Source organism: Zootoca vivipara, chromosome 1 (genome assembly GCF_965207765.1).
Source record: "Zootoca vivipara chromosome 1, rZooViv2.hap1.1, whole genome shotgun sequence".
Classification (NCBI taxonomy): domain Eukaryota; kingdom Metazoa; phylum Chordata; class Lepidosauria; order Squamata; family Lacertidae; genus Zootoca; species Zootoca vivipara.
In genome coordinates, this window is record NC_142582.1 from 42,705,814 (window position 1) to 42,731,488 (window position 25,675).

The following is a 25,675-nucleotide window of genomic DNA, read 5'->3' on the forward strand; positions in this document are numbered from 1 at the left end:
CCTTTGGGCAAACTGATTTTCTCACACTGCATACTTCAATTTTGTTTCCTCCCAGGAATTTGGCAGCAAAAAATCCATCACTTCGAGGTGTGACTTCACCGAAAATCTAATAGCCAATGGTTGTGCGGGGCACTTTGAGAGTACAAAAAGCAGCATTAAAATAGCGAAGAACCTTCCTTTGAGCAGCAAGGGCTCTAGTGTGGCCAGTTCGGATGTTATCCAGATAATGCCACAAAAGATCTCACTAAATCTGCGGCCTGGTAAGTTAGCACCAAATGTCTGTAACCTGTATGGATAATTTGCAAGCAACCTGGACACTACCGCAGGGAGCCAGTGTGGTGCCTTCCAGCTCCCATCAGCCCCAGCCAGCATGACATATGTTCAAGGATAATGGGCACTGCAGTTCAACAAAAGTTGGAGGACACAACGTTGGCTTCCTTTGCTATATGGGTTGGCTCACATGCAATACCAAACCATGGTTTGGAGATATGGGAGCAAGTCCTATGGCTGTTGTTCCCGTCCCCCTGCTTTCTACTCATACAATCCAGTTTTCTAGTTAGTTGCTGGGTTTGTTTATTTATTTTTGTTTATATATATTTGCAGCATTTCTGCACCACCATATAATAATATACCAAGGGCTGCAACAAACCATAGTTTACCATTGCCTCGGGACCCTGTAATACATAATTGTAAGAAAGGATCAGACTCTAGGTTATAGGCAAGCCACAATATTGAGAAGATCTCTAATAGTCAAACCGCCCTTGTTTCCTCCCCTTCCTTTCTTGGAAATGATCCTTCCCCAGCCCTGATGCACAATTGCTGGAGGGCATGAGGTTGGGGAAGTGTGTTGTTGATTGAGAAACTTGCCCACACTTCTGCTTGTCTCACCACTTTTCCATGGGAATACCTGCTGCTTACCACTGAATCAGAACAAATGTCAATTGGTTTTTCTGTGGCTTGACGTTTGTTCTGATTCGGCAGTAAACAATGGGTTTTCCTGGGGAAAAGTGGAGAGCTGCTTGGACCCGTCCTTTCAACGCATGGGGCAAATGGCATGCACTGGGTTCTCAATCATTAAAGTTTTTTGAAACTGTGTTCCCATTCCCCCTTGAAATCCACCAGCTACTCGTCTTCAGAAATATTGGGAATTATTCCCATTGTATTATCTCTTGTCTTAATACGGCTAAGCGACTTACAGTCGTCCCACCTTGCCTGTAAAGACAAGATGAGCTTTGATTGCACTGACTCGAGAGATGAACTTCTGATCCAAGAAGCTAGAGTTTACCATATTATTGGCTTTCTGCCAAGACAAAAAAAATAAAAGGGAAAAAGCAAGAATATTGTTGTGGAAATAGTTTTGCAGAAAAGAGGCATTAATACAGTTCCAACGTTTGCATGAAAATATTTAGCCTTTGATATTTGGTTGTTTTTGTTTTCTAAAAAGGCCCTTTGTACTGAAGCTAAAGGCCATTATGAAAGACAGATTCACTAAACAATTGTGTACGTGCCTGGAATGTCTGTGTTGTGTTGTAGTCCAGGCAAACTGCAAATAGAGGAAATGTTTTCCCTTTCCATTCCTCTCCTCCTCTGACAAGGAAAAGGTTTTGGGTTTATTTATTAATAATAAGGAAGGTTTTTTTTTTTTACTAATGTAATAAACAAAATCTGCCCTCATTCCCTTAATGGGTACACAAGAGCCTTCATAGAGTCCTTTGTAGGTCCTCCATCGGTAGGAGAAAATAACAGAGGCCAACCAGAGAATATTGAGAAGCAAAGCAGCTAATAAGCTTGATCTTTATTAACTGTTGCAACAGGGTGTTCTCTCACACACAGGAGAGAAGGACCCAAAACAAAAGTGTGCCTGCCCTTATATAGACATTTAAAATGCCCACCTTCCAGTCCAAGGCCACCCCCAGAAGCGTCATGTATACATCACAGAAGGGGTGTAGCCCAAGACCACCACCCCAGACACGAGGTCTACAGCAGAAATCTGAGTATGTTGTTTTCTCTCCTGTCTGTCAGGAGACCTGATAATGCCTTACAGTATCTGATTGCATTTCCTGGGTAGCCTGGCCATTCCTTTGAGGTTGTAAATACATAGTTCCTGAATCTCTTACGCATATTGATAGTGTGCTCAGCTTAATAGATACTTGCCAGATTGTATTTACAGGGAGGTGTAAGTCCCTACCGTCCAAAGACTTTCCCCATTTCTTTCCTCCTTGTAGATAAATATTTGAGGTCAATTTGGGAGAGTCAAAATGGTTTCAGGACTTTTTCTGTACTGTTTTCAGTCATTGGTTTATATATTTATGTACGTGTTTGCCTTGTACATTTAAGAACATTTATTATATATCCAAGACCTTAAAATTCTTATAACACTAATAATGAGGTTCTTGTGTTCCTCTGATGAGAGCCCCAAGTTCATAAGGAATTCATATTCCCCCCACACTCACAAATTTCCCTAGCATTAAAATTAATCACAGCACAAAACAAGCAACTCCCATCACCCAAAGTGGAAACGCCTGTTAGTTTCACATAAATAGATAGGGAACTATTGAAATTTGGTTACTGAGCATGCTAACTTGCAAAAGCCACACTGAAAAATGGTTTTAATCTCCTCCTCCCAAAATTGCTGTCATTGTGCTCATTAATGGATCTCATGCAACAACTCAGTAGCGTTCTCATCGTGCACTTGATGGAAAGCAAAGCTGACTTGGTTTCATGCTGGTGAAGCTGATAGGATGTTGACTCCCAGCAATGTCTGTAAGGCCACAGGTTCCCTTTTTCTGGACCAGTGTAGACCCTACTCTGACTGCCAGGAGCTCCCAGCAGAGATCTTTCCTGCTCCGCTACTTGAAAAAAATTAAACTAGAGATTGTTTTTTGAGAAGCTTTCTGTATGCAAAGTCTATTCCAGACCACTGAGCTTTGGGTGCATACATTTTAATGGCTATGGTTTATTGTAAACTGTTCTCGCCAGTGCAAATCCATTAATATAGTTGCCACTGCTAAACGAGACATGGCAACAGATACACAAAACTATATCCATGGCCCTGCTTCTAATCAATCTATGCAAATCCAGAGTGGCTGCAGCTGCAGGTGATATACACAAGCCTAATGCTGTAATGTGAATGTTGATTTTAAAGCTTTCTACTGATGGAAAGTTCACATTTGATTCAGGACAAGTTCACACATTCAGAATCGCCCTCCATGTGATGCATTCCAATTGTCCTGGAGAGAATGCGTTTGCAAAGAGAAAATAGTTGTTGAATGGGAACAAGGCTCCCTTGTTCGCTAGCAGTTGCAGGGTGGAAAAAAGCTTTGCTAGAGCTGAGCCATCTGTCACATCAGTCACTTCAACAACAGTGAATCTTTGGGCTGCAGGTGAAATTCTTACTTTGGCAAGAGGAGGGGAAGCAAATCCTCTTTCAGAGCGTAATAAAATGAAATTGCAGGGGCTTTAAAAGCAGTAGCAACAAAATGTGAAAGTGTAGAAAAGTTACATACACAGGAAAAGCACTTCTGTATGTGTGTGATAAGCTTTGCACATAGCTTCACATGGTTATAATGGTCTTTTACTGCAGAGGAAGCCAATGGCATATATTGTCCTAAGCCAGCCCAGTATTTCCATGCTCCTGCAACTTTCCACTCTTAGGGACCTTGCTACTTTGACCTTTTAACCCATTGAGCCTTTTCTTCCTTGTCCCCCACCTCTCCATCACTGCATTATGCTCTCAAGCCGTTGTCCCCCCAACCCACCGTTGTCCCCCCAACCCACTTCAATTCCTTTGCGTCCTGTTTGCTCCTCCTCTCCCTCAGCTAGAATCTGTCCCATCTCCATCTATCACTAACGATGGCTACGGACATTGTAATACGATCATATATATGTCACTGGAGAAAGGAAGTTGGACTACTGTCAAAAAGTTGTGCTGAGTTACTCTGCTAGCCATGTGGAATTGCCAATTTTTGCAGGACCACTGCTGTTGTTGATGTACATTCATCAGTTTGTTTTAAGTGATTTTATTGGATTTTAATGTTATATGACCGTATGGTTGTGACCTGCCCTGGGACCTTATGGTGAAGGGCTTTCACTATCCCGCAGTTCTTAAGAGGAAGCTGGATGATGACCATCTACTGCTGGGTGTCCACAAAACTGTGCATACCTATGGGGCTAAAGTAGATTTAATCTTATTTCCCTAGTTTGTGAAGTGAAGAAGGATTATGTCTGTAAACCCTTGAAGCCATAACTTCCTAGCTGCACACCTGTGTTGTTAGGAAAACATTATACAAGATGCAACAGGACATAATTGAGAGTTACAAGCAAGGCTTCCGTTTGCAAACAGCCCTTAGTGTAAGTGGTGGAGAAGCATTTATAAATTGAGCAGTTAGTAAATGAGACTGACTCTGTTTTGTTTCTACACCAAGCAAAATATATATTGCAATGAACAGGATTACTTAAGTTGAGTGGCCTAGGAGTAGAATTGCTTTCTACTTCCTTGACAGTTGAGGTGAAAATCATGCTTGGGGTCTGCTCTCCATCTGCAAGGCAAGGCAGCAGGGCCTCCTCCATTGTTCTAGACCAGGGGTGTCAAACTCAAATTCATCGGGGGCCGCATCAGCAGTTTGGTCACCCTCAAAGGGCCGTTTGTATCTGTAGGACTATGTGTCCACTCTTTATTATCATAAATTATTGTCACTGCATTCAATTATTACTGTTTTTTTGTAATAATGTAAGTAATAACTAACATAGTCAGAATAATGGCAAGTAGATATTCAAATGTACAATTATTGTACAATTTATTGAAAAATGATTTTTGGTAACTGCACTGGGTGGTGGAGGCTCGCTAGGGTTTCATGCAGGAGCTTTGCAGAGCTACTGGTACCTGGAGATGCTGGGGTCCTTCTGCATGCAGGACAGATGCCAGTGAGCCACCACCAGGGTGGTGGCTCACTGCATGCCAGTGGTGGCTCACTGCATGCCAGGCCAAGGGTGGTGGCTCACTGCATGCCAGTGAGTCACCACCCTTCACCAAAGGGACTGGCTGAGGTTGACTCACTGGAGCTGTTCTCCTGGTTCCAGGGTATAAGGGCCAGAAGTATAAAGCAGCATCCTATGTTTCTGAGGAGAGGGAGAGGGAGGGGAGGGAGGAAGGAAGGAAGAAAAGAGGGAGTGGGAGGGAGAGAGGAAGGAAGGAAAGAGGGGAGAGAAAGAAGAGTAGGAAATAAGGAAGGGAATAAAGAAGGAAATAAAAAGAAAGAGGGAGAGAAGACAGAGATAAAGAAGGAAGGAAGGAGAGGGAAAGAAAGAATAAGAATGAGGGAGAAGAAGAAAGATGGGAAGGACGGAAGGAAGGAAGGAAGGAAGGAAGAAAGAAAAGAGGGAGCAGGAGGGAGAGAGGAAGGAAAGAGGGGAGATAAAGAAGAGTAGGAAAGAAGGAAGGGAATAAAGAAGGAAAGAAAAAGAAAGAGGGAGAGAAGACGGAGATAAAGAAGGAAGGAAGGAGAGGGAAAGAAAGAATAAGAACGAGAGAGAGGAAGAAAGAAAGGGAAGGAGGGGTCACCACCTTGATTCAGCGCCAGAAAAGAGCGCGAAGGGACCCAGGGGCAAAAAGCATTTCCCATGCAGCGTGAGGCAGCGGGTGTCCGTTTTAGGAGACGTGCGTAAAGCCTCAGAGTTGCACGTTTGTGAGGCTGAGCCGCTGTTGAGCTCACGTTCATGAGGCTGAGCCGCGGCAGGAGGAGGAGGAGGTGAGGCAAGAGGAGGAGGAGGAGGTGGCTTGCCGGGTCGGTGCCCGGCAGCGCCGTACGGAGAGTCCCGAGCCTCTGGGAAGCAGCAGTGCTCTGTAGCACTTTGAATCCGAATCCTCGTCCACGCGGCGCTGCTGGGTGCTTTGTCTGTGCTTCAGCAGCAGCAGCAGCCGTTTCCAGGCGCCGAGCCGTGGCAGGAGGAGGAGGATTCAAAGTGCTACAGAGCACGGCTGCGTCGCAGAGGCTCAGGACTCTCCGTGCGGCGCTGCTGGGTGCTGACCCGGCAAGCTGCCTCCTCCTTCTCCTGCTGTGGCGCCGACAAACAGAAAAGAAGTGCCGACAAACAGCTGGGGCCTGGGGGGGTAGAAAGGCGGCCGGAGCAGCGCTGCGTGGAGCGCCCCAAGCCACAGCAGGAGAAGGAGGAGGCAGCTTGCCGGGTCAGCGCCCGGCAGCGCCGCACGGAGAGTCCCGAGCCTCTGTGACGCAGCAGTGCTCTGTAGCACTTTGAATCCTCCTGCTCCTCCACGCGGCGCTGCTGGGTGCTTTGTCTGTGCTTCAGCAGCAGCAGCAGCAGCAGCCGTTTCCAGGCGCCAAGCCGTGGCAGGAGGAGGAGGATTCAAAGTGCTACAGAGCACTGCTGCGTCGCAGAGGCTCGGGACTCTCAGTGTGGCGCTGCTGGGCGCTGACCCGGCAAGCTGCCTCCTCCTTCCCCCCCCCCAGGCCCCAGCTGTTTGTCGGTGCTTTGTCGGCGCGGCGCTTCAGCAGCAAGGTCCCGCTGCTGGGTCCCGCTGGCTGGGGCGCTTGGCGGGCCACATGACGAGGTCTGGCGGGCCGGATTTGGCCCCCGGGCCTTGTGTTTGACACCCGTGTTCTAGACAGTGGATGGCACCTTCCTTAGAACTGTCTCATGCACCAGCTGTGGTACACGAATTTTCTTATTTTCTTCTTCCTTTCTGGTCCCTTTCTCTTTAGTATTGCATCTGTTTGATTTTAACCCATTATTATTGCAGTGAACTAGCTAAGAGTGCATTGGTAAAGAAAAACAAAGAAATGAAATGGCTCCCAGCTAGTAGCTGCAAGTCTCGCAACTGGAAGATATTGTTGTGGCTTGGCTGCCCGCATGGATGCAAGCTAAAGAGCAGCCACATCAGAGTAGCACTTTATCGTTGTGGCACTGATATCACCTGCCGATGGAACAGACTCCCTCGGAAGGTGCTGGATTCCTTCACTGGAGGTTCTTAAGCAGAGGTTCATAGAATCATAGAGTTGGAAGAGACCACAAAGGCCATCCAGTCCAACCCCCTGCCAAGCAGGAAACACCACCAAAGCATTCCTGACAGATGGCTGTCAAGCCTCTGCTTAAAGACCTCCAAAGAAGGAGACTCCACCACACTCCTTGGCAGCACATTCCACTGTCGAACAGCTCTTACTGTCAGGAAGTTCTTCCTAATTTTTAGGTGGAATCTTCTTTCTTGTAGTTTGACTCCATTGCTCTGTGTCCGCTTCTCTGGAGTAGCAGAAAGCAACCTTTCTCCCTCCTTTATATGACATCCTTTTATATATTTGAACATGGCTATCATATCACCCCTTAACCTTCTCTTCTCCAGGCTAAACATACCCAGCTCCCTAAGCTGTTCCTCATAAGGCATCGTTTCCAGGCCTTTGACCATTTTGGTTGCCCTCCTCTGGACACGTTCCAGCTTGTCAGTATCCTTCTTGAACTGTGGTGCCCAGAACTGGACACAGTACTCGAGGTGAGGTCTGACCCCAGAATACAGTGGTATCTGCCATGGATGTTTAGAGATTTCTGTATTGCAGGAGGTTGGACCAGAAGACCCTCAGGGTACCTTCCAACTCTGCAATTCTAGGGTTCGAAATGAGATTCATGGGTAATTGCTTCAGTTGCCCCCCCCCCTTGCAATTGCCAGGTTGCTACTGAAGCCTTAATGGAAGGGCTCTCTTATAGATTTTACAAAAAGGAAAGTATGCTGTCTGGATTTTGGCATGTTATATCAATTACATGTTGCAACAGGAATCTTTGTGAAGAAGTATTCATATTTCAGGCATGAATCTGTGGCTATTTCTGGTAACAGTTAAGGGGGTGATTTTGCACCGTCAGCTGAGCGAATGCAAGAGACAAAGAAAGGAAACAACCGGCTTGCCCTTTTGCTTGTTAACCTGCCACAAACCTGCTGCTTCCACAGGTGATCCGACACCTTTCCATGTGCACGTTCGGCAGGTAGAGGACTACCCTGTGGACCTGTATTATTTGATGGACCTTTCCCTCTCCATGAAGGATGATTTGGACACCATCCGGAATCTGGGAACGACGCTGGCTGAAGAGATGGGGAAACTCACCAGCAATTTCCGCCTTGGGTTTGGCTCTTTTGTGGACAAAAACATTTCTCCCTTTTCTTACACAGCACCCAGATACCAGAACAACCCTTGCACTGGGTAAGCAAAGGGCCGGCAGCTGTTGCAGTCGTTGCTTTGGCACCGAATGTACAAGAAGATAAGATTTCTTTCCTATTGAGCAGAGCAAGCTAGAACCTGCAGCAGCATCCCATGGCTGCAGGGAAGGGCTTGCAAGACCTCACAGCTTGCAGGATCATTTAAAAGTAGAAACCTCACCTTTGAAAAAACAGCTCTGTATTGAATTTTGTGTAGGATCACGACATCTCTGATGCAGTATTTTTATATTCCTTTTAAAGAATATATATTCTAAACTGTGCAGCTATAAATACATATGGGAAATGGAAACTTTGGTCCTTGGGTTTTTGAAAATATTATTCTTTATATTCTTGGCCTATGCATTTGTGTATGTAAAATTAGGGCAGTGGCCAGGATCCAAAGGCCCACTCAGTCTAGTGCTTTGCATAGGATTTTCTTGGCTGGAAGTCCCCTCTGACTGCATGGCAGAAGACCAGGCCTGCGTAGATGAGTGACTCACCAAGCTAAACTGGGTCCATCTACCATTTGTTGTGGCTTGACAACTTCCTGTTTTTTTACAGGTCCCAGAAAGGCAGCAAAACCCAAGCATTGTGAGTCCCTTCTAGACTGGAGGGCTGCAGTTGTGTTAGTGGGTCCCAGATTGTGTGGGCCTGCAAAACACTTGCAAGCAACTCAAAGGGGAATGGGTGGTTTGCAAAAGTAGTTATTGATACATGGTGAGTGGTGTCTGCCAAAGAGTAAAAGTTAAACAAACCTGAACTCACCAAGTGATCACAAGCCGTTAAGCTACATAGCTGAAAGTAGTTCTTTGGATCCCAGCTAGTATTACTGTCTAACTTGCAGGGATGTTTGGGGCAGGTAACAGCTACTGCCTAATCCTTTTTTCCTGGAGCAATCTCCAGGATTTCAAACAAGTGCCTAGTGGCGGCAAATTTATTTGACATAAAGCCAGTGGTTCCTGATAATTTAGCAACTCTCCTGTGGCTTTTAGAAAGAAAAAGTTTTAAGAGATTTTAAAGCTCTGTGGGCAAGACACTTTGGAAGACTTTTCTAACCCTAACCCTAATATTCAGGTATAGGTGTTCCTGCAGGCAAAATAATTTACTTAAAAGGAGAGCTTAAATGAGAAAGAGAGAAGCTGGAGGCTCACTCAAGCCCTCTCCACACACTGCATTTACACACCCCTTTCCCATCACATCAACCACACTCCTGGCACAGCCAGAATGCACATTTGTGTGCAGTTTGTTTTCGAGCGGATGTGTTGCATCCAAAACAAATAACAAATTATTTTATGCATATGTATTTTTCACCAGTCTCGGCAGCCTTGCTTGCATTTTGCTCTACCCCAGATTGAATTTGTACAGCAATTTACAGATTTTTGGCAAGCATCACTGTGGGGAAGGGGGTAACAGGGTCACTAGCGGTGAGGAACATGAGCTGAAGCATTGAAAAGACAATCAGCTATGCAAGTATTGTTCCTGAATCTAAATCCATGAAAAGTAGAACCTTTCTTCTTTTAAAGCGGGAGTCTTCTATAGTCTCTATTTCACGCATGCATATTAATATTAAAATACAGCGCTCCCTGAAAGTTGCAGCCATAATCCTATGCATGGTAACTCTGAAGCAAGTCTCGCTGAGTTCAGTGGGGCTTACTCTCAAGTAAGTACCTGTAGGACTGCAGAGTTAGGAGCAATCTAACTCCATGTTCCTCTTCTTAAAGCACTCCGGCATCTGGAACCCCTGTTATCTTCTATCCAGTGTCAGTAACCTTGGGCATGAGGGAATCAACCGAACTGCTGAAATTAAACTGGCAGTGAATGAATGCTTGGCTCTGGGCATGAGCATTTTCGCTCTGACGGTTGCCTCGTGTCAGCCAGTCAAGGCCTATTATGCACGACATCATGCTCACCTGCTCTGGGCTCTCTGCAGCACAAAGCTACAGGGATACTGGACACTACTGTTTCTTCTCTGGCTCACGTATCCCTGCAGTCTGAGCGCTTGTTCCATCTATGCAGTCATTGTTTGCCATTCACATCACCTTTGTAGGGGGGAAAGTGATGTGAATCAGGGCTGATAATAGTCCCGAGCGTTCTAAATTGGGCAGACAGCTTCCACAAGTAGAGCATTTGGCTCTCAAGTTCATGGAAGGCTGGAATAATACGGAGAAAGGGATGTGTTGGAGGGTGTGAGGCTTGTCAGTGGGCCTCTGCTTTGTGTGACTGTCATTGCATATAGACTGTGAGCACCTGAATTAGGCTGATAACCATGTGGAAAAAAGGAGAATAAAACCACAAAATTGTGGAAGAGAACTGTAAAGTGAACCACTGTTTGCAGACAAAATCTCCGGCACTTTAATTAACAATATTTTTGGGTGTGTAATTAGTGCACATTGTCCAAACAGTTCTGTGCCAGAAACACAGAACAAGAAAAGCATTTCAACCCCAAAGTGACAGCAGGGGAAGAAAAGGGCTGAGTAAAAGAATATCACGTGGTTTTCAGCAAATTTACAAGGAAGGCAAAATACCAAACACACACACACACATGTCCTTCTCTAAAGTAACTTATCATGGTTACAGAGCCTGTTTAATCACACCTACTCAAGGCCACATTTTCATAACCTACTAGAAAAGTCAGTATCTTCGGCTTGGTGGAGATACAATGCTCTGTCTACTCTTCTTTGGAATCAGGAGTTTCTCAAATCAGGAGACAGGCAGTTCTTCCTTCACCACTCTCCCCCCAACCCCCTCTTGCTGCTGCTAATGGCCACTTTCCCTTTTTCTTGCTTCCCTAATTTATGGTTCAAGGTAAAGTGGTTTCCAACATTAAGTGGTTTCCAATTTAAGCATGATTTGATATCAGACCTGAAATCTGTTTGGCAGATGATTTGGTAGTGACCTGAAACCAGGGGTTACTTTCAGTGCAGATGTAATGTTAAAATTATGATTAAAACTGGTAAGAGAAGGGGAGAAGAGGGTATGTTTATTTGGTTGGAGGGTGGTTACTGCTTGCAAACCACAGTCCCATCTGCAGGATACGTTTAAAGCAGTATCATACCACTTTAAACATTAATGGCTTCCCCCAAAGAATTCTGGGCTGTAGTTTGCTAAGGGTGCTATGACTTGTTAGGAGACACCTCTACACCCTTCACAGAGCTCTGTTTTCCAGACTGGTTTAGCCTCAGTTAATACAAACCTTAGTATGTAGTATATATAACTACTGAGAATGAAGAGGAGAGAACAAGCATATTGAGGTTCTGTGTTATTTATGATGGCCAATTTGCCAAACCCTCCACCCCAGCTTAACACTGACATAAGATCTCTGCTAAGCTTCAAATCACAGAGTATTAGCTAACTGAACTAGAAGCTGCTAAGCTTCTAGGGACTCCTGTTCATGCTTATAAGAGAAAGTAGCACGATTAAAATGAAATTATTCTCCTGAAACCATAGAACTAGTGAAAGCAAAGCAAATAAGTCCTTTTCAAATGGGATAGTTGTTTTTCAGTTTCTGAAGTGGGGAGACTCGAGAGACTTGCTTCACTCTAGTACATACCATGCGGAGAAATGAGCTTGTCAGCTCAACCATATGAGTACATAAAGCAGTCATGTAAATACAAGACAGAGTGACAGAGACTGAAAACAGAGAATTTTCCAGCATTCCTTACATCTGTTCCCCAGCTTGCAGCAGCAGCCGTTCTTCATCATGGCCAGTTCAGCCCCTCTTCTTCCCTGGTGGGCTTCTCACATTGCTGAGGTGATAGTGACACTATGACAAGGAGGGGGAAATAATAATTTTTAAAAATCTGTAGGGCTCTTTTGCATACACATTATGAGCATCTGATATAGCCCCAATGGAATTGCAGGCCAGTTTCTCTCCTATTCATTTAAACTACATGCACTGAAATATTTGTGTATCTATTACAACTCTTTATTTCCCATCTTTCTGAATATAAATATTTCCAAGGTTGCTTCCAATTAAATTTATGTATTTTAAAAATACAATAAACATTGTTTAACTACTTGAAAAGTCATCAGAATCCTTCCTACAGGACAATTGATGGAATATTGCCCTCTTGGGGTAGGTTGGAAGGGACAGTCCAACTAGAGCAGGTCTAAGGCTTGCCTGCTTCTTTCTGGTTCATGCCAAAATCTCAATCCTGAACAACAGCCAGTACCAAGTTTACTCAAAAGAAGTATCTATAGAGACTTTTGTCTGGGGCATATTCAGTTTCAAAAATAAGTTGCTCGTTTGCAGTGTCACGTGTATGGTACATTATTCAGAATCTGAGTAATTTTTCAAGCCAGAAAGTTGCTCTGAATTTGCATTCTTGAGCAGCTTTAGTAGGTATGAATTGCGACGCAAACTCTGGTGTTATTATCTTACTGTGCAGACAAATGACTCACAATGATGTTCCATTTCTTTTCTAGTTACAAGTTATTTCCCAGTTGCGTCCCATCCTTTGGATTTCGCCACCTTTTGTCCCTCACGGATAAAGTTGACCGGTTTAATGAAGAGGTTCAGAAACAGAAGGTTTCCCGCAATAGGGATGCCCCAGAAGGTGGCTTTGACGCAATCTTGCAGGCTGCTGTGTGTGAGGTGAGTAACTTCTGGCAGATTGTGAATGGTTGACTATACAGTAGTCTGGTTAAGAACTTAATTCGTTCCGTAGGTCCGTTCTTAACCTGAAACTGTTCTTAACCTGAAGCACCACTTGAGCTAATGGGGCCTTGCAGCACGATTTCTGTTCTCATCCTGAAGCAAAGTTCTTAACCCGAGGTACTATTTCTGGGTTAGCGGAGTCTGTAACCTGAAGCGTTTGTAACCCGAGGTACCACTGTATCTGACATTCCTTGTAACCTGTAGGGGTTGTGGGTATTGGAGATGGGAAGTTAATTGATTGTGTGTGGGGAGAACATATTTTTTAAAAATGGCACCGATAAATGAATTCTCAGAATAGCTTTGTGCGCCATGTGGAATTTGTGCTTTTTAGGTTAGCTGGGGAAATTATACATCTCTATAGTGAGATTTGTGAGCAGAACCTGCCCTTGGGATTTGTTCATCTCACCACAGGGTATATGTGGTAGTTTGCCCCTTTGAAGCACAAAAAGAAAGGGTCTGGCACATTTGTGCATCCCTGTCAGGTGGCACTATCCCTAGTATATGTCTCCATCTGAAGAAAAATTACAGTGCCATTGTTACTTGTCCCCTTTGGCTGGTAGTTCCATCCGTGGCATTCCTTACCAGTATTGTAGATCCTAAATTTGCCTCTTGTTTATGAACAATGACTGCATTTGACACTGGGATTTGGGTGCAGCGTTTGTAGTAAAATACTTTTCTTGTACTTTTTTGGCTTTGTATATTAGTAAGGTATATGGCATGACAGCCTATTTAAAGAATCTGTTGATACTATTTTTGGATAGGTTGCATCTATCTGACAGAGCTTCAGTTTCTGCTGCTTGTTTTCCTTTTATATATATATGTTTTTTAAAAAACCCATAGCTTCTGTTCAGATCAAAACACAGCCTGTTTCTTAAATGTGCAGGCACAGTTGCCTCTCGTCAGCTGCCTTGGCAAAAGTTCCACTCTTGGCAGAAAGACAATTTTTATTCAAATGGCTGTCAGCATAATAAAAGGATAATATGTTTGTCACTTCCCTGGAGGGGGGAGTTATTTCCTGTGTTCAGCAGGGAACACTAAAGACAGCATTTTTTTTTTTACACCTGCTGCTAATAATAATGTCTCTCATGGCTTTTTAAATTTTATTTCTTCACACCTTTTTTCGCTGTTCTGAAAATGGAGCTGCTTTCCTAAGTTTTGGGAGCAAATATAAAATGCATGCCACTTTTTATGATTCTAGAGTTGGGAACTGTAATAGAATATAACACCCCCCCCCCCCGAGGAGCGATTGCATGATCAGTGAACTCTTACGGGAGTCGCGGTCAGCAAATCTGATTTTCCAAGTGTCTGGTCTTTGTTGACCTCAAAGGAGGCACAATTTCCCTAAACTAATATATCCCCTTGGGAAATGCAGTTAGTTGCTGCAGTGCATACATGGCATTTTATATTTTGCTTTGGCCTGCCCTTTGTAGCCTTTGATCTTTTGGGTATTTCCTTCAAATAAGCAGGTCTCACAGGCTACTGGGGTATTGTATCTGTTTCACAGCTAATGTGGCATCTTGCTGGACCTGGAGGTCATGCTGTCAACTACTGACTGTGACATGTATGTTGACCACTGAAAACGGCATTGTGCTTGAATGCCTAGAGCAACCATTTGCCCGTTTTAGGCAGGAGTAAGTTGTTTAAGAGGGTTTTCTGTCAAGAGGATAATGCATAATTTCCCTGAGCTTAATGTTTGGAGGATTGGGTTTCCACATCTTCCTACCAGTGGCAGGAAGAGCATATTTTAATTGCTGCAGATAATGTCATGCACAGATTATGTTGTGCATTCCAAGTTACTCACCAGGGACTAAATTTGCATATTTTTACTTACGATTCTGCTTCGTTTATTACAATACATGCATTAGAATTTCTGGTTACAGAATTTGAAGGTTATGGTTATAATTCCGCTCTGTTTTTATTGTTTTCCTGTGGCTTTGTTTCTGTTCACAGCTCTTTTACAAAATAGTTTTATCTGTGTTATCGATGATACTCTGAAGCAATGGCTATCTCCTGCTGTCTGTTGGCATGAGCAAAGGCTGATGGGTTTCTTCTTTTGCCTTGATTTCAATGTAGAAGGAGATTGGATGGCGGAAGGAGGCTTCTCACTTGTTGGTGTTCACTACGGATGATGTCCCACACATAGCGCTGGATGGGAAGTTGGGTGGATTGGTGCAGCCACATGATGGGCAGTGTCACCTGAATGAGGCCAATGAATACACCGCTTCCAATCAACTGGTGAGAATGCATAGCAATGAGACGGATGTGTAAAATGTCTAGTTATCATTCTAAGGGTCTCTTGAATGCCACGCAGGTACATCGGACGTTGTTTTGACTTAACATTTGGATGATTTTTAAAACACATTCCCTTGTGTCTCCAGAGCCCTGTAGGAGACAAAATAGTATATATAAAAGCTGCCTCATGGAGTCCCTTGCTTCATCCCAGCTCTTCCCTCAATGTTGTGTGTGGTAAACAGCTGCTCCTTATCAGTGTTCTGTCCTTGTTGCATTTCATTTCAGGATGGAACAACTTGTTACCCCCAAACCCTTAACTGCTGTTTAAAGAGGGTAGCTGTGTGAATGTCTCACAACTTACTGTGTCTTAGTGCAACTTGTTGAGTCTCCATTATGCTTTCAGCAGCAGTCATGTGTTTCAGCTTCTGTTTGCCCCTTACTAGCTAAGTGCTGTCCTTCCATTTATTTGTATTGGTATATAAATAAAATATTGGTAATCAAAGGACAAGGCAAACCTTGATTTGACACTTCGAATTCAGTGGCGAGGTCTGCAGATAGCTATTTTCCTTCTTCGGCTTTTCTGGATGAAGAGCCGCTTTGTTCTTGCTTAGCTGTTGGATTGTTTTTCTGCAGGCCAGGCAAATTGCAAATCCTAATTATTATTGTGCCATTTAATGAGCATGTAATGTTCCCCTCCCTCCATGTTGAAAGTGTTCCTAACTCGCTGTCTTTAGACAATGGGCTTGAATCCTTCCACAGGACATTTCTTTGTTTTCCTGAGTAAACAAAGTCAGTAAATGTACATATTCATTGGCCATTTCTGTAATTTGTGTACTAGCCTAGAAATCACATGAAAATCTATTCTGCCAGCATAGTATTGGAAGAATGTTAGTGTGTTTCACAATGGAAGGCCTGGATACAAATTCCTGCTCCGACAGGGACTTGGCTAGATGACCTTGGTTAGTCATCAGTTTATCCATCTGTAAAATGGGAATATTACTGGCCGGTCCACACAGGATGGGGTGGAATCAGTGAAAAGTTTGGCACACCTAATTTCCATTGAAATGGATTAGTACTAATGTGCATAGATAAATACTTAAAGCTGCAATCCTAAACTCCCAGGTGAATGAACTTTGTGGAATACTTGTCTTGTTAATTTCTGTGGGATTCAGATGGCATTAAAGATTAGGTATTCAGAATTGTCTGTACAAATTATTCAGCATCCTGCCTATAATTTTCTGTGTAGCAAGAATAAACGGTATTCTTAATAGTGCATTCACACTAAGCTTTGCTCTGAGTTGGAGGTAATTGATGCATGGCCTAAACTGAGTGGATTGCTATTGTCTGAACTCTCTTCTTTGCTCCAAATGTGTGACATGACAGAGGTTTTCCTCCACTTATCTATATTGGGGCAGGATGCTGCCTTCTCATGCTGTTACTTCACTGCCATTTGTATGGGTAATGGGTGGGAAGGTGCTGGAAGGGAGAGCTCCACTGGTTTCTATCTTCTTTTGATGGTGCAGAGAATGGTCTGAGAACACATAATGTGGGCACATGGTTACAATCAGGTCTTAGCCTGGATAGGAAGCCATGATGCCTCAGTGCAAGCTATCCAGAACTTCCTAAGAAGAGGTTTTGGGATGTAATGAAAAAGGGTAAAGAGAGCATCTGACCCCATGATTGGCGGGGAATTGGGCAGCATGCCTATTTATTCATTGCTTGGTTGACTTAATGCAACTAATTTGCTTGGAACCTAGTTCAGTGATGAAGTGTCCACTATACCATACAGGCCTTCCTGGGTATTAACCTCTACAGGGGAGGCCTTCTTGGTAGTGGCTCCCTGATTATGAAATCCGCCACCCCACTGATTCTTTTGAGTTTTCAGTGCCAGCGGAAGGCACATTTCTGTAATTTACCTCTATAACAACAACCCTGTGAATTCGCCTAGTTTTCACGTGATCATAATGAGTGCACTTACTGATGGCAAACCAGGAATACAGCTTTGGTTCGGACGGGCCACAGAGTTCCATTCCTTGACACATGGATACCGTAATATGAAATAGGTCTTAAAGTGCATCTCCACAGCGTGAATATCTCTTATTTGCAGATGTGTGTGCTTAGCTATAATTGTATACACTTGGAGTCTTTGAAAGCACAATCCTATGCATATCTACTCAGAAGGAAGCCCTGTTAACTTCAATGAAACTTACTTGCAGGCAAATAGGATTAAAGTTGCAAAGCAGTTATAATTCATTTTCTTTGTCTTCACTGGTCTTTCTCTATCTTTTCCTAGGATTATCCTTCACTTGCTCTTCTTGCAGAAAAACTAGCTGAGAACAATATACACCTAATTTTTGCAGTGACAAAAAGTCACTATGTTCTTTATAAGGTAAGTGTTAGGTGTAAAGAGGAAGAAACTGGTTTCCTGTTTGAAACCTACTGGAAAGTGAAGAGGGAAGTCAGTAAAGTCAGAGTGGGCCTTGAAAGTCACCCCACTCCAGGGGTGAATAATCTTTTATGAGGGTTGCATTGCCCCATTGTAGCTCCTCCAGGGGTTTCATGCCAAGGTGGATGTGGGCCACATTCTCATGCATGCACACAAAAACACATGCAGGAATATGGCATATTTTCACACATGCAGGTACACTGGGAGCTCTCCATTGCAGATTTGTCCACTGTTTTTGAAACTTCCCCATCCTTGCCCCAATCTTGAGAAGCTTGAAATGACTCTTTCAGGTCTGATTAAGATTGCAAGGTGGCAGTTTTGCCACTGGAGTTCTGGGGTGAGAGGAGAGAATGTGTTAAGACGTCTAGTACTTTGGAGGAAGGAAGAGCTGCTTGGAGTTAAAAAGCACTTGAGAATGTGCTTCTGATCTGGCTTTAAGCCCTGGGAGCTTTGCCTTTGTGTAAATCAGGCTGCAATCCTAACTGTGTCTACTCAGAGGTACAGTATGTTCTGTTGGAATTCAGTGGGGCTTACTTCCAAATAAGTGGGGTTAGGGTTGCAGCTCTGCAGTGCGCCCTCCTCCCAATTTCATTCTTCAGTTAATTTCAGAATGGAGCTTCAGTGAAAAGCAGCTAAGCTTCTTAAAGTGGATAGATCAACGTTAGTTATCATGAAGGCACCAGAAATAGCTATGGGATTTAATCCTTTTTTTGGGAATGTTGCCAACAGAAGTGGATTCAGCACAACCTGCCGTTACTTAAATCTTGTTACTTAAAAGTGAATTATGTCTCTGCACTGTTCAGAGGCTCAAAGTACCTTGTGTATCTTTCAACAAAATTTCCCCTTCTCCATCTAATTAATGTTAGTGAACAGAAGTCTCCAAGGACCAATGTTTTTCCCTTTTATAAAAAATTGTGGCTTTTTAATTATATTGATGAAACTTATGAGAGGATATAATTTCCTTTGTTTTTTAATAACTTGTTTCTCTTTTCTCTCTCTCTCTCTCTCTCTCTCTCTCTCTCTCTCTCTCTCTCTCTCTCAAAAGAACCTTACTGCCCTCATTCCTGGAACGACAGTAGAGATTTTAAATCAAGACTCTACAAATATTATCCAGCTTATAGTCAAGGCCTACAATGTGAGTTTTTCATTTTTGGTGTTTAGATGTCATCAACTTCGTCTGTATGTTTTAATTATTTAGAATACTTACATCCCTCTCTATGGCCCCAAGAGGCTCTCAAAGTGGTTTACAAAGGAGTCTCAAAATAAAAGATGCATTCAAGTGTGGTATTGGGGAACAGACATAACTTTGTGCCACTATTCAAGCATATCATGAAATGAGGTGTGTGCAGATGATGCCACCTAGCTGGTAAGAAAATTGAACTTGTGTCCTGCACTGTAAATCTATGGATGTCCTTAAATTTACTACTACGGTCCATTTCTCTTTGCCTTGCCCCTGCTTCAGATTGTGGCTTCTTCTTGCTTCACACATCCTCCATCATCATTGTTGACCAGCCATCCCCTGTCCTGGTAACTGTGACATTTGAGTTTCTCTATTGAACCACAGAAGAGCCAGTCTAGTGTAGTGGTTAGAGTGCTGGACTAGGACCTAGGAGACTGGAGTTTAAATCCCCACTAGCCCAGTCTTGCCATATATCAGGAAAATTCCTGACATGTCCTGGTTTTCAGGTGTAAAAATGGTGTTGGGGGAATTTTGCCGAATTGGTCAAATGTCATGGGAAGCCTGGGTGCATGGCAACATGATGGAAAAAGCTCCAAAAGCTTAAAATCACCTTGAGGTGGGATAGAAATGCAGTAAATAAATAATGAACAGGCATTTGTGTGCTTACACAAATTACCCACTTCTAAGTGTTTCTCTTGCTTTTTGGCGGAGATTCCGAGGTTGGATCTTCTCGTACTGTATGTAGGTGATTTTGTACATAGGTGTCGTATAAGAACATAAAATTATTTTGCTATGAAGGATTGAAGCCAAAATAGGAGCTTTTAACGGTTTCATCTCTTGGCTTGAATTCCTGTTAACTGATTTCTCATTGTTAATCCTCTTTCTTGACTGTTTTCTCTATAATGTTTCAACGCAGAGAAGTGCTGTTCCAGAGTGTTTATTACTTCCTTTTGATTACTTCCCTTTCCCTTATGAGTGCCAGAAAAACACTTTTAGTCTCTTCCCATGGAGCAGCACTTAGAGGTTAAGCTTGGCTGCGTGGATGCCTATTAGAAGTCAAAGCTGCATTATGCAATGTGGTGGTCCACGTTGTCCCCCGATTGGCTATTTGGGACTATAAAAGAGGCTCCTGGGAGAAAGGAAATCTGCCACTCATGGGCATGCACCTACTTGTTAATGTTTTTGTAGTCCCCTTTGTCCTGTATTTGACTTGTAGATAGACCCTGCCCTGATAAGAAAGGTATATTTATACTGAATTATAAAGGCAGCAGCACATTCAACCTAGTAATACCGGTCCTGACTGGCAGCATCTTTTTGTTTTAAAGATCACAGCAGGAAAAGGAGATGGCATGTATAAGGGATACCCATTTCCTCCGTTTGTTTTGATTGTGTGGGAGGCCGATGAGGATAGTTGGCATGTGGGTAGCGGATGATTTGTTGCTGTGTATGCCACAAGAATTTTGGAACTATTTAGAGTTTAAGAATCTCTTGTTAGTAGCCGCCCAGAGTGGCTGAGGAAACCCAGCCAGATGGGCAGGGTATAAGTTGTTGTTGTTGTTAGACTCCAATTTCGTTGGTATTGTATTAAGACAGCCATAGCCAACATGGTGCCCTGTAGAAGCTGCTGGACTACAACTCTCATTGTTCTTGCCCATTGGTCTTGCTGACGGGGGCTGATGAGAGCTGGGAGTCCAATTATATCCAGAGAGCAGCATGCTGGGTCTGTTGAAAAACAAGCCGTGTTAACGTTGGAGAATCTAGCAGAGATGCATTTTTAAAACACACACACACACACACACACACACACACACACACACACATTCTGCTACTCTGCTTTTGATTTGGAAATACTTGATATCCTGTTTATCTCACTGTAAAAGACATCTATGACAATGCATCTTTATAGCTATTTAGAATGCTTATAAACAAACACCCTGAAGGGAGGAGCAGGGGTCCATAAAAGGTTTGAACATATTTTTACAGCAATGGTAATGAGCGAAGGATAAACAACCAGTCACCATTATAGCTACGTGTGCCCAACTCATTGTTTCCTTCCTTGGAAAGCCAATACAGTTCTGCCCACTTGCTAACCCTGGAATACTGATGAAGAGGAACTGGGCAGCGAGTGAAGCATCACAGAGGAGGAGTGCAGGCAAAGGGGCAAGTGGTGGAGAAGTGACTCTGGGCTTGGGAGTAGGACAATTATATTCCAATTATATTATAGTTTCTTGGTTGGAGAGGGGATGTAGTGGATTTAGTAAGTTCAAACATCACTGCAGGTGCAGAGGTTTGGAAGAATCCCTAGAACAGATTTGGGAAGTGCAGTGATTGTTATACTACCCCGAGCCACCAGACCCCTCAACAACTTTGAGACATGCGTTAGACAAAATTGCAATAATACTAAAAGAGCCATTTCTTCTCTTTATAATGTTTGTTTATTTATTTATTAATTAAATATATATGCCTCCCTTCACCCTCCATTCCTCTCATTCTCAGCTGGAATAAAAGAAAATGCCAGCAAATTACTCTGTCGGTGGTATCTTACTTCATATGCTGTTCATAAAATAAATCACTAAAATGTCTTAAGAAGTGAAATGATGTATGTGCTTTTTAAAAAATTTAACTGATGGGACTCTGCTTCTTTTTCTTTTCTAGAGTATCCGATCTAAAGTAGAGCTAACTGTTTGGGATAACCCTGAGGACCTCAATCTGGCATTCACAGCCACGTGTCAGGATGGCTTGTCATACCCTGGAGTCAGGAAGTGTGCAGATCTTCAGATAGGAGACACTGTGAGTTTGTTTATCCAGTGGGCAGGATAGGAAATAATCGTGGTAGAATTGCATATGGGCCAGCAGGCTCCCATGAAAGGGATAACTGAGGCAGTGCTATAATAGGAGTTCCCCCCTCCTCAGAGGTGCCTATGACCTCTGGACTGTGAATTTCTAAAAACCCACCTTCTTCAAACGGCCTCTTTGTAAAAAAAAATCCCTCCGTCTAGGGAGCTATATTGTTATATTGTTAATTGTTATATTGTTCTGCTATTTAAGTAGCCTTTGATAACTTAATGTTGCTGCCCTTGTCAGTTTTAGATGGCTATAAGATTGTTCATTGTTATGTTTTTGATATTCTGAGCTGCCTTGGGTGGGCTGTGCCCCCAACAGTGGCACATAAATTCAGTTTTTATTAGTTTAGAGATAGGAGTTTAAGAGGATTGCTTCCAGATCTAATACTGAAAAAGAGAGACCAAATTCTGCCAGTGAATTCTGTTTGAGGACTACTTGGAAACTGGAAGGCCACAACGTGCTGGGCTTGAGGGAAGCAGCTTTCCATTCCATACATTGTGTAATCTATCTTGAAAATGGTAAAAGCATTTTAATGCATTATTCTCGTTTTGAACTTCTTCATCAGCTGGATTACTACTTTCCCTTGCATTGCTCACAGGGTAGGAGCACATTCCTGTGCATGTCAGAAGTAAGCCCCACTGAGTTCAAGGGGCCTTATCCCCCATTTACCTTGGAGCAACTTTGCAATCTTAAATCAGTTTGCAGTCTTAGATCAGTGAGCACTAATCTGTACTTGGCTTGTCATGAGTTTATATTGTCGGGGCATGCGCTCACAACCCCTTGCATTTGTACTTGGAAAGAGCTAGGGAAGTAGATTCCTTCTCTTGACAGACAGAAGTCAGAAAAGCAGCATTTGCAAACAATTGCCTTCTTTGCTTCCAGTGCTCGTTCCTCAGCTGTTACTACAAACGCCTTCCCATGTGGCACCAGCCTGTGGATTTTATGTACGGTAGAATGTTGATGCAAGCTGTGGTTTTGCTTACATCCACCACAGTGTGTAAAATATTCAGTGTGAACTGGGGCCTGTGTGCATTAACACTTACGTGAGAAGGACCGAGGAATAATTACCTTCGGACAATCAGAACACGGGAAGTCACCAAATTGGTTTAATTTGGAAATGTATAATTGGCTTTTAAAATTGCATTATGATTTGGTATGATTTGACATTGTAATAATGTGGCCCATATTAGAGTGTTATTAATGAAAAAAAATAAGAAAAAATATTTTGAAAAACCCAAAAAACACTTACGTGAGAAGGCCTTGAATGGTAACCCTCCTCCCCGCTGCCCTGCAAAGAGTAAGTGCAGAAGGGTGACATGAACAAGGCCTATTTGCATAGGCGTTTTCAATATGTGCCATCGTTATCCAACAGAAATGAATATACCAAACCACACATTGGGAGAAGGCACTGTAGATCAGGCTTCCTCAACCTTGGCCCTCCAGATGTTTTTGGCCTACAACTCCCATGATCCCTAGCTAGCAGGACCAGTGGTCAGGGATGATGGGAACTGTAGTCTCAAAACATCTGGAGGGCCGAGGTTGAGGAAGCCTGCTGTAGATGCTTCATGCTTGTTCCCCTGAAGAAGACAGAACCTGGGTACAGTGGTACCTCTACTTACGAATAACTCTACTTACGAATGTTTCTACTTACGAATGGAGCTCCGTCCGCCATCTTGGATGCAGTTTAGATAGGATTTTTTCTACTTACGAATTTTTAGATAGGGTTGTGTCTACTTACGATTTTTTTCTTCCAATACATTCCTATGGGATTCGACTTACAATTTTTTTCGACTTAAATATGTGTGTTTTGAACGCATTAAATTCGTAAGTAGAGGTGGGTTCTAATCTGCTCTGATCACAGGATTGGGAAACTTCTATGGTCCATGTAATCCTGGGGCTCCTCCCAGCAAACGTTTTAAGCTCTTTGAGTTGTTTTCCTTTGTGAAGGAGAGCAGCTCCTTCCTTCATACCCCTGCAAGTCTCTAGATCAGGCTTTCCTGTGCTGTTTCTGAATTGTGGACAGCACTGTTGGGGTTACTAATAGCGAAACTTGCTGCAGTGTCCCATCTGCACATTGCCATCTGGCACAGAAGAGCAGAGCAGGCTGGGATTTCAATAAAACAGAGAATTCTCAGTGACCCTTCGAAAGAGCCAAGAGATTGCCCCCCTCCCCACTGTATGTTTCAAACCAAGCCTGTTTTGAAGCACACCAGAAATCAGCTGATAGATAAACCTGGAGCAAAACTAACATTCTGCATAGACATATGTAAATACTTTGAAGTTTCATAAATCACTTTGCTCCATTTGTGCTACTCTGTTTCACAGGGGTGGGCTGTCCCTTGTTTTATTAGCAACAGTTCTGCATTCTCCAAGCAGCCTGCAAATTTGTGTTCATTTAAAAAAAGAAAAACAGAAAGGGAGGAAAGGGGGCAATAAAAGAGACAACACTTATTTGCAGTCTAAGTCATTTGCCTTCACTTCTCAAAGAGAAAAAAAATCTACCGTAGTGCATATGGCATTGGGGGGGGGGGATTGTGTATCATAATATCGTGGGCATTTGGTAGCTTGTGGATACAATCATTTAAAAACACCACCATCATTTTGTTCATTTTCATTAATAAAGGATTCACAGTTGCATTTGCTGTTTGAGGGAGCTGCCTTAACCTGTCCAACGGTAGAGCTGGTTCTGCCAAAACATTTGAGTTTTTTAAGGCTTCTGATGATTTCCCATTCCTACCTTTCACTATTCCCGCATAGGTTTCCTTTGAGATATCAGTAGAAGCTAGGAGTTGCCCTGCCGAGAACACCTCACATACGTTCACTATCAGGCCGGATTGGTTTCGGGACACTCTGGAGGTGACCGTCACCTACAACTGCGTGTGTGGATGTACCAAACGGATAGAGCACAGCAGCAGCAAGTGCAGTGGGAACGGCACCCACGTGTGTGGGTTATGTGACTGTGATCCGGGCCATGTGGGAGCCAAGTGTGAATGTGAAGAAGGCGAGAGTGGGAACATGTACCAGAACATGTGCCGCGAAGCTGAAGGGAAGCGGGTCTGCAACGGCCGAGGGGAATGCTCTTGCAACCACTGCGTCTGCTTCGAGAGCGAATTTGGGAAGATCTACGGGCTGTTCTGTGAGTGCGATGACTTCTCCTGCCCAAGAAATAAAGGTGTAATCTGTTCAGGTAAGTGCGAGGCGATATAATAATCCATTTTCCTGTCCAACTCGGATCTTGTGAGAGCTCTCAGATGTGAAGGGTGAGCCATGCAGAGTTTCCTCTCCCCGAGATCTTCTGTTAATCGTTTTCTTAAGTCGAAGGTGACCCTCCAGAAATGGGCCGTCTCAAACAGGTCGGGCGCCCTGGCGCTGAGGGGCGGAGATCGCTCCGGCGCCCCTGCAGCGTGCAGCATGGCCAGGCGCCCTGGCGCCCCGTGCCACTGGGACTACACCTAGAGCCGGGCCTGTGAACTACACAACTCCCATCCCCTCTGACCGTTGGCCTTGCTGGATGGGGCTGCTGGGAAATGGGAGTCCAGCAACATCTGAAGGGTCACTGGTTCCCACCCCACCCCAATTGTGCAAAAACATTTCAGAAGGCATTCGCTTACAAGCCAATGCACCAAGACCTCTTCTCAGCACAGGAAAATGTGGTTTCATATGCTAGACCTACGTTGTCACCAGAAGACAGCATGTTCCAAAAGCCATATTCGCCATGTGAAACTAGTGCGGCCAAATCACTTCCTGATTTGCAGCCCCAAATCACACTTTCTTGGTAACATTACGGTAAGTTATGTATGTTGCACTCTGAGGTCTCTGCCAACAGCTAATGAGGTGAAATGGACGAGGAAATCCACAAAACGTCACGAGTATTGTGTTACTAAATGGTTATTTGGGAGAAGGGAAGATGGTGCTGTGTTTGACTGTGATCATGCATTGGTAATGATCAAGCCCACTAGAATAGAGATAGCTAAGTGGCTCTCCAGATGTTGATGGACTAGGACTTCCATTAGCCCCAGTCAGCATAGCTAATGATCAGGGGGTTGTATTCCAGCAACATCTGTGGAGAGCCGCAGGTTCCCCAATCCATACTGTACAGTTTAAGCTTTTTAATCCTTT

General features: G+C 43.7%; 1 protein-coding gene across 4 annotated transcripts in view; it reads left to right on the top strand.

Annotated features, from left to right (window-relative positions):
* The window catches only part of ITGB5 (integrin subunit beta 5), a 76,951-nt gene that overhangs the window by 22,506 nt on the left and 28,770 nt on the right, over positions 1–25,675 (top strand). For all 4 annotated transcript variants that reach the window (XM_088652362.1, XM_035129332.3, XM_088652355.1 and 1 more), the window contains 8 exons: positions 56–260; positions 7,952–8,201; positions 12,623–12,791; positions 14,928–15,089; positions 17,380–17,475; positions 18,578–18,667; positions 21,368–21,502; positions 24,314–24,743. In XM_088652362.1, coding sequence (XP_088508488.1) covers positions 227–260; positions 7,952–8,201; positions 12,623–12,791; positions 14,928–15,089; positions 17,380–17,475; positions 18,578–18,667; positions 21,368–21,502; positions 24,314–24,743 — 1,366 coding nt within the window. In that variant the 5' untranslated portion in view covers positions 56–226. The remainder of the gene's footprint in view (positions 1–55; positions 261–7,951; positions 8,202–12,622; positions 12,792–14,927; positions 15,090–17,379; positions 17,476–18,577; positions 18,668–21,367; positions 21,503–24,313; positions 24,744–25,675) is intronic.